Consider the following 13,004-nt stretch of genomic DNA (forward strand, 5'->3'; position numbering starts at 1 on the left):
TATATTATTTTGTTGACATGGACACTTACTGTGCTGAGAAACCTATTGTCAAGTTAATTTTCTCTAAACAAAAGGTGCTGATTCGCCCACCCCCGTATGTATCATCCAACTGATGGAGTGCCCTACATAAATTAAAATACAGTAGGGGTGGGGCATTCTCAGAAAAATCTCAGCCACCACCAGGACTTGAATCCTGACCCATGGGCTGTAAAGCTCGGCCACCAACCAAACTAAACCGATCTGACTCCCACCAGCTACAATAAGGAAGAATTGAGAAATACATAATTGACTTCTCCTCACCTGGTCCTTCACTTTCAACTCCAACTCATGTTTGGCCTTCTTGAGGTTCGCCACCTCCTCCTCTGTTTTCCCACCAAACGTCAACTCATCCAGCTCACGGGTGAGTGCAGTCAGCTTCTCATCCTTCAGCTCCAATTCAAGCTTCATGGCCTGCAAGCAAAATAAAGAAACTAATAAGCATCACATTGATTCAGTTCACAAGGATATTCCAAAAACATGAGATACTACTAATAGGTGCTTCATCACTAAAAAATATAGTATTTTAATCCAATTAATTCACAGATTTTCATATAATTAAACCATAAAGAATTGTATGGAAGCAAATTTCTTAGGCCATTAGGTGACAACACAAAATCGAGTGTATTACATGACGCATACAGTAGTAATGTGTTGAAAAGAGGAGTAAAAATTACTAATTCTAAAGAAAAACTAGTCATTCAATTATGAATAAACACATTTATGGAAACATTTTGAAATGCTTAAATTATGTATTTTTTGGAAAAAATATTTAAGTTCAGATTTTCATTAGAAAATAATTGTTATTAAAACCTATGGTGTATTAAAATAAATACAAAAAGCATTTTAAATTCTGCCTGATGATGAAATCTGAAATGATACCTTTGACAGATCTCTAGCTTAATTAGGACAGCTACGAAAGCGGATCTAGATCATGTTTACATAGGTCCCATTTCAGTATGTTCCATCACAAATAGCAGTGATGACTGTAAAATTTCCTTCATAGTAAACCTCCACGAGCTTTCCACCTTAGCATCAATCATTGCAGGAAAATAAAACATATTCCGTTAAGGTGGGTAAGCTAGGTTCTAGCAACCAGATTCACATTCAAGAGCTCAAAGACAATCATTCAAAAGGAAATTCAAAGAGGCTTATGGCGAAGAGATATATGGCGGAGAGAAGCGGGCTTGAAATTGACGTACCCGTGAGTCCCGAGACAAAACAAGGATTTTTTGCGCATTCATCGCTGTGCGGCATGCGCGAAAAAGGAAGCACAAATCTAACAACTTAACAACTGAACTATAATACTTTACCATTAAATGTTAGGACATTAATAATAAATTGCAGTTTCATGGATTTCTATAAAATGACTTTTTTCTTATCGATATATCTTCCATTTTCAAACATGATATACACATAAGTTCAACAGATTCAGGCTCCAATTGGTGGAAGTTAGACATATTTAAATAAATAAATGACTTGTACCAGATGATGGCTCAGTGAGCCGAAACGCGCTGTACGCAGTAAAAACATTTTGTGGAAAAGAGCTACGATCTTTTATTTATTTAAATAATATACACAGTTGTACTAAGACCCGCGATTTCATAGTTGACCCCAAGCTCTCGGATGCAGTGCAATCACCTTGAGCGCTATATTTATTACAACTCCGTGAACAGGACGATGCATTCCATGCGTACGATTTTCTCGGCTTATAAAGACAATGTGAGCAGCGCAGGGGGATTGACCCCATGGTGAACCTCTTCGCCGCTGGGGAGGTGGGGGGGGGGAGGCAATTGGGCCAATGCCTCAATTCGCGCGTCCGAGCGGACAATCGAAGTGCCGCGCGTCCGCGAATTCCTCGCGACGATGCGGCCGCCGCTGAGTCGACAATTTTCCGCGCGCGCCAACAATCACCTCCTCCTCCCCCCTCGACTCATCCCCTTCGATTCGAAGCCACTATCTATAGAGTAAAACTCGCATGTAACGAAATCACGAATATAACGAGGTTGAGTTCCCATCTAAATTTCCATACCTGTAACGAGTTTGAATGAAACGAAATCCCTGCTATTACTATTTTTTGGTCCCTTTAGAAATTGTTTCCTCGGATATAAAATAAATTACGTTCAACTTCGCTACTTACTTACGAGCAGGTGTTCTCACGAGTGGCCATCACCATATAGTTCTACTGATGGTATCAAAATCCTTCATTTTACAGCTGTTTGAAAAATAGGGTGGGACAAACGTTAAATTCTACGGATCCGTTGCTAAGGACGATATATGGGATATTTGCTGGCAATCCTGTGACGTATGGGGTAAAATCCTTTATTATGGATATAAGGAAATCCCGTTAATAACAAAATAAAACGAAAAAGAACCCCTGAAATTCGTTATAAGCGAGTTTTTCAGTATAATGGTATAATTTATCCTAGGAATAACCGCGGTATGGCCTGCGGTGTGCCATGTATATTAAATACAACAAATACTACAGCCAATGGCTACAGATCTGGTATTCACAACCGCGCATTTTAATAGGTTTACAAAAGTCAGCCCCTTGAGAGTGGAACGATCTGAATAACACGGAGAAATAAGCCGTGATTAGGGCTGTTAACTGGAAATTACTATTCATGATGATGTGATCTATCACATTCATAACTTTCCAATGCCATTCCTCAAGACTGAATTTGTTAATTTTCTACTAAATAATGTTTACTCACTAGTTTACTGTATCTAGTTCAGAATAAAACCTAGTTGATTCAAATAAAATACAGCATGGAAAGATAATTTTCCCAGATCGAAGGTCGAAAGTAGATTAGAAAATCAATTTCCAAAAAAAACTTGAATAACGAAGTTTTACCACAATTAGCAAATAAAAATCCTAACGGTTTCGACTCTACCGTTCCACTATCAAGGGTACTCTCTGGGTACAAAAAGAAAATACTCTTAAGAATAGCCTTTTAATCCTCTAACTGCGTTTACACCCGTCCGGTATTGGCAAGCTAGCAGGTGAAAGAGAAAACTAGAGAAATTCTCCTCCCGCACGCGCAAGAGAATCAATTAAAAGTTCCGAAGAGTGAATCCAATTGCTACTCAAACCATCGCACTCCACCAAATCGGTCAATCCATGTCCAGACCATCCTAGTTTTCACCGAAGTCATGACTGGGAATGATAAAAAAAACCATCCAAAGCAGACCACTGGATAAGTCCAGCCGAGCACGCGGCCGATTCCGCTTTCTAAACCCTGATACTCGCGGAAAATTCGGAATCCTCCGCGTCGCGCGCGTTCAAGTCTCCGAAGCCAACAAAGAAAAAAAACAGACGCGACACAAAGCGAATGGGAGCTTCCAGTTTCACTGACTGACGCATCACGCGCTCCTGTCTGATGTGACCAGCAACTGGCGAATCGTGAGGCGAGAAAGTTAGCCATCGGTTAGCTCCACTCTAGCTCACCACCGACCGCGTCTTCTAGCACAGAAATAGGCACAATTACACTATAAAAGAGCCTTCTTCAGAGACCGACGAAAGGACATTATCACGGGAAATCTTGCGGTTAAGGTAGGTAAATCGATTTTCAGATACATCCATTCGACCAAATTAACCATGAGAAATTAATTTTAAAAACAATTCAACTTAAAACGTTCATATAGTATTTCGCTTCTTCCGATCTGAATTTCATTACTGATCCTTCATCAAGGGCTTCATTACCTTCATGGGGGCCGATTGTGTAACTTTACGTTCGAACGATCGTTAGAGATCCGTTCACTCTCGATTGAGTTCCCGGTATTCGAACGTAAGCCGTATGTGCGATTGTGTATGGACGATCGTCAACAAGCAATCGAAAGTTACGACGTTGTCATATTTACTTGGAATTGGGAATACGTTACGCGATTGTTTTCTTTCTGCTCATGCGCAGTAAGGCTGAGAGTGCTTGTGGTTGTTTTGAATAGCGAAACTAACTTAACAATATTGGTTTCAGAGACAATTGGCCAATTAAGTTTATATTAATGAAAGAATTTAACTTTGCGTATAAATCAATCTCTTTCAATTCAGTATTTCCTTTCCTCCTTTTCGTTGGAGCGTAGCTGATATTTGGGATAAGTAGTTTTTACTTAGATATCGCTGACTATTTAGAAATGCCGCGGTAAGTCTCCGTTTCGTTACTTTTGCAATTCGCTAAATAATAACTTGTATCATTTGTAATTGACTAAAGTCATTTAGATCAAATATATGAACGGATATTCGATATTGATAGGCTCTCGTCTTCGCCTTTGTGTGTCTGCAAGGAGCAATGCCGCAGAATATTGAATATTTGCAAGAAATAAAAACTGACGAGTGTGAATTAGTACAACGTCTTAATAATAAGTCGTGAGGTAAACAGTTAAAAAAGCATGTAACTCACGAAATAAATAAGTACGTTAATATTCTCAATCAAAAACATTCTCATCATCACAAACCTTTCACCTATTACTTGAAAGAAAAAGCAAATATGCATAGTCATCTTTGATATCTCCTCTCGTCTCAAACACCCGAACATCAGTTCGAAAATTTACCCTTTTTGAGGAAACCATATCGCATCAGAGACATTAATTGAAGTACATAAACCTTATAAATTCAACTTAATTTACGACGTCATTGAGAAGTTAAAATAAACTATTTGAATACATAAATTAAATCATTTACTTGTCAATAACCGCCCGATGATCCGAATTAAATTAAACCTCGTAGAGAATATAAATTTGGCAATGTATTATAGCACAACTATAATTTACCTAATATACTATAGTGGAACCACGTTTAAATCAAGCATACAAAAAGGATAACTTCATTTGAATTGCACACACATTACATAGCGAAGCAATTGTAAACGTCCTCATCTTTGTATCGTATAGTAAACTAACACGTACAAATTGTAGTTATCGATGTAATTTCACTACTTATTCACGTTATTAAAAACATAACACAATGATGTATAAATTAAATAGAATGTTTAATTCACTTAATTCCACATGAGATAATTTCATTTCAATTGCACACACATTACATAGCGAAGCAAATGTAAACATGCTCATCTTTATACCATAGTGAACTAATACGCATAAATTGCAATTATTAATGTCAATTCACTACAATTCACGTAATCAACAACATAACACTGCGATTTATGAATATAATTGATTGCATAATTCACTTAATCCCAAAAAAAAGGACATAAAACGTGGCCATGAAAGGTAATAAACATTTTAATTCCATCCCAAACCTCACCTGTGAACGATTCGATAGCCTTATCGCCAAGTGATGTGTTGACGAAGAGATGCTTTCGATCGAGAGCCGGAATACTTTCGAACGTAAAGTTACACAATCGCTCCTTCAATTGTTTTCGAGTTGTTGATCTAAATTCCACGGGAACCGGATCGTTACGTTCGAACGTAAAGTTACACAATCGGCCCCATGGAGACCGTATGATAGCTGAAACCTAGATAATAAACATCGTTGCTAAGTAGAAATTTACCAAGTGCTCACAAAGGACGTCCCATTAGTCTAAGCGGCTATAGGGTTTTAAATTTGCATGGATCAATTAATTACTCCATCCCATTCTCTTTTCTACAATTTAAATTCGGAATAAAGTACTGTTCTCCTCCATCTATCCATGAAGCCTGACCTCTCCATACATCTCCCTCACTTACTCAAAATCCTCCACGATACGTCGACATAGTTCTGCGCCAAATACAGAGGCGGAAATTATGTCCGCATATCACGAATTCAAACGTTTAACATCTGAAGAAATAATTATGTAAAAGTTTCAAACTTCAGAAACACACAGATATTGACAAGGTTTACTAAATACAACATACCCTGAAAATTTCAAGAAGAAAGCTAAATTTGTTGTCTCTGGAGTGACTTTATGAGATCGATTTAACATAATGAAATGTAACAAACTTCGTAATTTCACATAATTTAAATGCTGTACCAACTAGGTTTCGTGAACATCTGGTACATTTACATCGACGCGGGAGAATAAATATTAATTCACTATTTATTAATCGATGTCCTATTATTTATTACGACCTCCATCAAACAGTAATACATTTCTGTGGAATTACGAAGTTTTTACATTTCATTGTGATACGACAGCTAAAGTTTGGAAGGAGCATTCCATTGCGGTAACGATAGGCAGAGCGGAGTTAATTCGTTCTCTTCATATGCCATCTTGGATGGTCGCAGCTAACTGTTCTCCTGAGATGGAGTGTCTACATCGGGCCACAAGTGATTCACCCTCGGGTTCCGCGGCCGAGCAAGGACGCTCGGCCGCCCACGAAGTGAGCCGTTCAATTTGGCCGACACCTCCAGAGTTCAAGGCGGAGGAGTTTATGAGGAGTAAAACGGACCGAGGATGAAAATGGAACCATGGTAATAAACTGAGCGAAACAGGACACGTCCACTTAAGATCCCTTTCATTGCCCCTTTTTGAATATACACTAACGACCACCACCACGATTCACCACAGTAAATCCAATGAACCTAACAGGATTTGTATGAAAAAGCAGTATATAGGGCGCGTTAGCCCGGAACACCAGGTAATTGGAGGCCGTTTTTTCGTCGGAATTCTTTTTCAATCAACTAGTCCATCATGTTTAACCCTAGAACGACGGGCTGGGTCCAATGGACCCAGTTGGTAGTTTTGAAAGTTTATAATTATATCAAAAATGCACGAAACTGATTTTGATGCCATGGCTTTTCCTAAATATATGTCCTCTAAAACATAGCAAGAAATAACGAGAATGGGCTCATTACATTTTATAGTATACTACAAAGTCACATAGTAGACGGACTGGGTCCATTGGACCCAGTCGACTAATTTCAATGCTATGGGTAATTCATTTCAACTTATCAGCAATATTCTTATTTACATTGTATTTTTGGGAGATTCAATGTTTATGGAGATATAAACAAAGTCGTAGGCGATAGTTATTACCAATTAGTGGGCATTTTTTATGAATTGGCTTGAAGCCTTTCATATACTCTACTATCCACATCGTTTCGTAATGGGTAGTTTTTGCAACTTCCTCTGGTTGGACGCACACACAGTGTGAATTATCTACATTCAGTCCCATAATCTGTTAGTTTTATATGTGAGACCGTTCATATAGCGTCTGCGGTGCTTTCGTGGTGGACAGTCAGAAGTTACGCTCGCAAGCTGGAGTGGTCTCGCTGTCTGCCGACATTTGCTGTTATTCCAACTATCTAACTGAAGGCCACGAAGAATTTGAATTCCATCATTACATTTTGATACCATGCATGGTAGGTACAAAACTTTATGGTTTATATAAAAGACTATATTCCTTCATTCCAATGTACTTCTTCAGTATTTACCTCATTTACCAAATCGTTTACTCCTCAGATTAGTTAGATGAAGTGGTGTATTGATTTTCAACAACTATGTTATACAACAATGTCATTATTCCTATCTTTACAGGATGCTTGGTGGTAGCAAATTTTGTGCAGTGAGGTATTGATGTGACTGAATTCATGGAGTGGCTATTGATAGACTGTGTAGTTGAGGAGCTAAGAAGTCGGCGTCGCCATTTGGATTTTACAGTCAAAATAACTATCAAGATATTTTTGAGGTAATAAGAAAAAAGGATTGTTTATAATTATTGAAAAAATTAGCTGCTCTAGCAAAACTATTGAACTCTTGGAATTGCTTGATGATATCAGAAACATAATACGAGACAGTGCTTTTCTAATTTTTACCTGAATGTACAACTAAGGAGTAGCACGAACAATGTTATCTTCCATTTATATGTAAGTAAAGTTTGGAATTAAAATTGATAAATTTCATTGTCACTTTATTCACAGGCTTGCTAATAGTGACACACATTTGGAGTGCATTCATCTAAAGATTGCAGAACGATGTGTTCAGCATCTAAATATACAGCGCTAACAGGAGGAGGGTAGTAGTGACTCCGGTGGAGATGAAGCCTAAAATGTTGAATAAGGATGGAGAAGAACTGAACCTTTGCCGATTTTTCTTCATCTTTCTGAGAAGATGATAGAAATGCGAAAATAGGGAATTCCTATCGGGAAAAATTTTTATTTCACACAATCGGAAAGAGGAGTGGTAATCAAAACCTCATGCCACTAAAAAGGGTAGATGGCGAGGGCGTAATATTTTGCGTCATATCCCGTGCACCGTGCGGAATTTTTATTCTGTCTTCTGCTTTTTTGCTAATTTTGCGTCCTAACATCTTTGATGTTGTTAGAAAATGGACCACCATTGAAAGGCATATAGTTTTTCAAACTTTGTAGAATGAAGAAGATGACTGAAATAAATAAGGTTCTGGCATTGCTAATACATATCATTTTTACTAGTCAAAAATGAAAATTTTTCACAACTTTGGAGTAAACTAGACGGGCGACCAATATGCAACAGTTTATGGAGTCAAAAGTAATACTGCTGGTTATTTGATTTGATAATGCGACAGAAAAGAGGAAAAGCAGAGGCGAAGACAAGTTGCAGACTATTAGAGAGATATTTGATGGGCGGAATGAATATTTGAAATATGCAATCGTGCCAGAATCCTGCATGACAGCTGACGAACAGTTATTGATGTTCCGTGGGCGCTGTACCTTTAGAGAGTTTTTATCATCAAAACGAGGAAAGTATGGAATTAAAATTTTGGCTGCAAGTCGTAGTAGTGATTCATTCAAGTGGAATTTCCAAGTATACACAGGTAGAGAATCTCATAAAAGTCGAGAGGTCAATCAAGGGAAAAGATTAGTTTCACGTATGGTTGAGGGATCAATCAGCCAGAAACATAAGTAGGTAGCCCAATACTTTCCAAAGGATTAGCGATTGTAGAGATCATGAGGTAAAATAAATGAGGGATTCCACCCGAGCTCACGTCTATAAATGCCATACAGCCTACAGGATTTCCTAACAAAGTGGTATCTCATGAATATCATGAAATCCAAGACAAATTCAACTATCGGAAGAATTTACATCGCGAAAAAGAAAATGTGGCACACTCCTTAACAACCTTAGCAACCTAGGAAAATAAGTGTCGTAAGTGCAACTACAAAAGGGATAGAAAGACACGAACATCCTTTTCACAATGTGAACAAATTATATGCCAAGATCATTCAGAAATTTTATGCAATCAGTGCCTGTAGTAGCATAACAGTTTTTAATAACTTTAGTAAATTCATCATACTTTTGTTTCATTAAATTTGTTATATATCTAAATTATCATTGACAAAAATCCATTTTGTAATTTGTGTTAATGTTATTATGCTAATGAACATTCATAAAAATGGGAAAGGTGGAGTGATATTTCTGGTAGAGTGGATAATATTATTCTCCGCTGCAGTAATAGCTTAAAACAAAAAAATTTAATAATAATAAAGACGAAGAAATATGTTGAGGATGTAAATAAGATGGAAACCATCACTTAACTCAGTCTAAATTCATCATAAACTGGTAATATTGTGGAAAAAATGTTTCAGGGTCCATTGGACCCAGTCAGGCTACTACGCGATAATTTTTTTTCAGTCTTCCTAGGGTTAAGGCGAGCTGCGTAAATTTCCTGTCTACAACGAATACATTGACAAAAATAAGCATAACTGCGAAACATAACATTGGTGCATTAGCCAACGCAGGGAAACATGCACCCAAGAGCCGAACGGGAATGCCACACTGGAGCCTTTGAATGCGTTACCGCTCGTTGACTGGAGAGTTAAATTCAATTACTGAGAGGCATGGTGCAATTCAACGACGTTTGCATTCCCTGTCTACAAAAGTCGGAGATGCGACAAAAAGAAAAACCCTGGGATGTGTAGAACTTAGCCATAGTTTTCACATCTCATTTACAAAATCCACGACTAAAGCATAATAACTTAACGCGGTCAATAGTAATTGCACTTCACACAAGCCGAAAGCAATTAATAATTAGGTACTACTGATTTACATAACAGTAGAATAAAGTAAGGCAGTATTTAAAGGACGGCAGAAGAGGGAGACGCAACGGGAAAATACTTAGTACAGTCGTCTACGAATACACTCGCAACGAAAAAGCATGGAATCGTATAGGACAGAGTCAGCCACAAGCCAACAAAAAATGGTCAGAAACCAGCTATGACCTCAGTCTTGCGCTAAGGAAAGCAACCTCATGAATTACTTGAGATAAATTAAAGGACGATTAATGTTGATTATTCCCATGGCTAATGGGGCAACGGAAGGATAATATTATATTTATACATTAAAAACATGCGTGCCGCATAGATATTTTACAAGAGAGGGATACTTTTCACATTTAACTTCAAGGATAGATTTCGGTAAGTTAAGGCTATTAATTGACAAAACGGATGCCTTACGTAACCGTTCATATCAAAGTCCACGGCATTTTTTTCAAACTGGAATACGGTGGAATTTCACATTTTTTAACTGAAGAGAGATTCGTTTTAGGAAAGACGGCTAAAGATGGCCACACTCCGTAAAAACAGGTCTAGTTGCAACAGATGCGAAAGCTGCATCCAAGAGACGAAGGGCTTGGTGACACAAGGGTAAAATGGATCGCGTTTGCACTGAAAAGCTCAAAAAAATTTTTTTTAAAACTTCAGTCAGCGAGGGTTCACAAGGGGTGTTACCAAGGGTCTCCTGTCAACTCCGAGGCAATAGAATAACGAAAAAGGAGAAGAGAAGCGAAGGCGAGGGGTCGAACGAGAGGGAGAATGAAATTGCGGGGGTGGGAGACGTTTTTAAAGGCGAAGAGGGTCGTGGGCAGGACTCCAATTGGGGAAGATGCTTTTCAGGCTTTGTCGCCGCGAGAAATGCCAAAGAAAAATCCGACACGTGTCAAACGCCAACGTGGGGCGAGTTGGCGGATTCCAACGGCAACGTTTGTTCCCTCTCCTTCCGAAGACACAAAATAGAAAATGCTAGTGACGAGTTTGCACGCCCGGCTACGCTAAGATACGCTTCATCGGCAAATTAACTGTACTCGTTATTCCGGTGCAAAAAAAACAGGCAGGAAGAATTGCAATGAGTACGACATGCAGTAAAAGACAATCGCTGATACATCATCCCGAATGGATGATTGTGTTATAAAATATCTCGCAGAAATTAGCTAAAATGAAATATTATTAGTTTTATAGGTATTCAACCAGTTAGGGTGGTTGACTAAGAACTTCTGGGGTATCCATCGTCATCATTACCTGATAACGATGAACGTGCTGGACCGCGGACACTATCAATCAGCTGAAAACTCGAGAAAACCTTATTCAGTCCATTCGCACCTGCATGAAAAATTGACCGAATGCATGGGCCAGTCCTACCTTAAAATTCAATGCCCAGTTGGGAAGCCAGGACTTTCGTGCGGAGGGAGGGGTCCAAAACCAGGGTGGAAATTTTTTTTGAAAAAAAGGTACTAAGTAGAGGGTTTTAAACAAGTTTTTAAACTTTTAATTAACGAAAAAACTTTTTTCACCAAAGAAATCTATTGCACATTCATTATTTTTCAATATTGTGCTTTCTCTAATGAAGGAAAGAATTTTTTTAAATATATTTCGGGGGGCGGGAGGGTCAACCTCGCTACGCCACTGTCAATGTCCTCCTTCGGTTCGGCATACGGCCTATTACCTACTCTTCATTCCATCCATACTTCCCAATTTTCTTCTTCCCCTATCCCCGCTTACTCATTATCCTTCCCGCAATCACGGTACTCAGCAATGCCTTTACCGTTATTATATGCTCCCTCAACACTCTCATGAGTCCCTTATCCTATATAGGTGTCCTCTCTCCACCCACCATGTCCATCACTTCTTCGTTCCCACTAACCATCCGTCTATTTCTCCTTCTAAACTCTTCTCACGAAAATATAAAAAAAACAAATAGCACTCGAATGAAATATTAAAATCAAAGAGGAGAAGCGGACACCATCGCCGAGTTGAGGGATTCTTCAAGAAGAAAAAAACCTCAACCGAGGCACACAGCATTTGCGTATTTTGCGCGCAGCAGGTTGTTCGATCAACATCCTTCCCTATCTCTCGTGTGCACAGAGGAGAATAGAAATTATGACGCGTTGCGATACGTCAAAAGTGAACACTCATTCGTGAGCGCACATGTTCGTTTGCTTTTCGGTTCGTTCGGTCACGTTCTGCTGCTGATCATTTCCGGTGGATGGGAGTTAGACGAACAGTGGAGTGAGTGTTCGCAGACAAAAACAGGAGATCATTGAATCGTCTTTTAGGGATTAGATAAAGGAGTAGGTAAGGCACTCGCGCTCGTGCATTTTAAAGCCGGCATTTTTTAACCTTCTTCTCAGCATATATTGGTCAAAATAGCAAAATAATCACCAGAAAAACTGGAGAAATCACATTGAAAAATCTTGGAATTACGAAAGCACAGCCATAAGCTACAAAAATACCGCGAAATTGAACATTCCGAGCTAATCAAGGGTAATTTCTTCAACAAACGGAGTAAGATGAGCCTTACACCTGAGTAATAGCATTTTAGTACGAAAACATATGAAAACTTTTATTTTAAAAAATGTAATGCATTTTTATAAAACAAACTGTGGTTTCTCGTAGCGGTTGTTCTCTTTATTCAAACGCTGCTGGCGCTAACTAGCGCAAGCAGCATGGAAAAAAATAGAAATCGGAGACAAAAACATAACTTTCGAAACTCGTCAAATCACTCAAATGTAGGGAATTCAAGTTGCATCCATTTTCAATAATATATAAAAACTCGGGGCAAGATTTCAAAAGGCAAAACTATAACAGGGAAAATCATTTAAGCTTCTTACGAGGTGCTTATATTCCCCTCCACTGATTATTAAAATAACTTAATACCGGTTGAATATATTTATTTACCGACCAGCGTACCACGAAACAGATATTGCAACCCACGATAAATTTGAAATTTGAGCTCAGATAGGGCAAATGAGGTTTTCTAAGACCGGAATCAGCGACGAAA

The 13,004-nt window shown here is 38.5% G+C and overlaps 1 protein-coding gene across 12 annotated transcripts in view; it reads right to left on the reverse strand.

Moving 5' to 3' along the window:
• The window catches only part of LOC124155500 (unconventional myosin-XVIIIa), a 730,850-nt gene that overhangs the window by 11,623 nt on the left and 706,223 nt on the right, over window positions 1–13,004 (reverse strand). For all 12 annotated transcript variants that reach the window (XM_046529364.1, XM_046529362.1, XM_046529363.1 and 9 more), the window contains one exon: window positions 301–450. In XM_046529364.1, coding sequence (XP_046385320.1) covers window positions 301–450 — 150 coding nt within the window. The remainder of the gene's footprint in view (window positions 1–300; window positions 451–13,004) is intronic.

This window comes from Ischnura elegans, chromosome 3, assembly GCF_921293095.1.
Source record: "Ischnura elegans chromosome 3, ioIscEleg1.1, whole genome shotgun sequence".
NCBI lineage: Eukaryota > Metazoa > Arthropoda > Insecta > Odonata > Coenagrionidae > Ischnura > Ischnura elegans.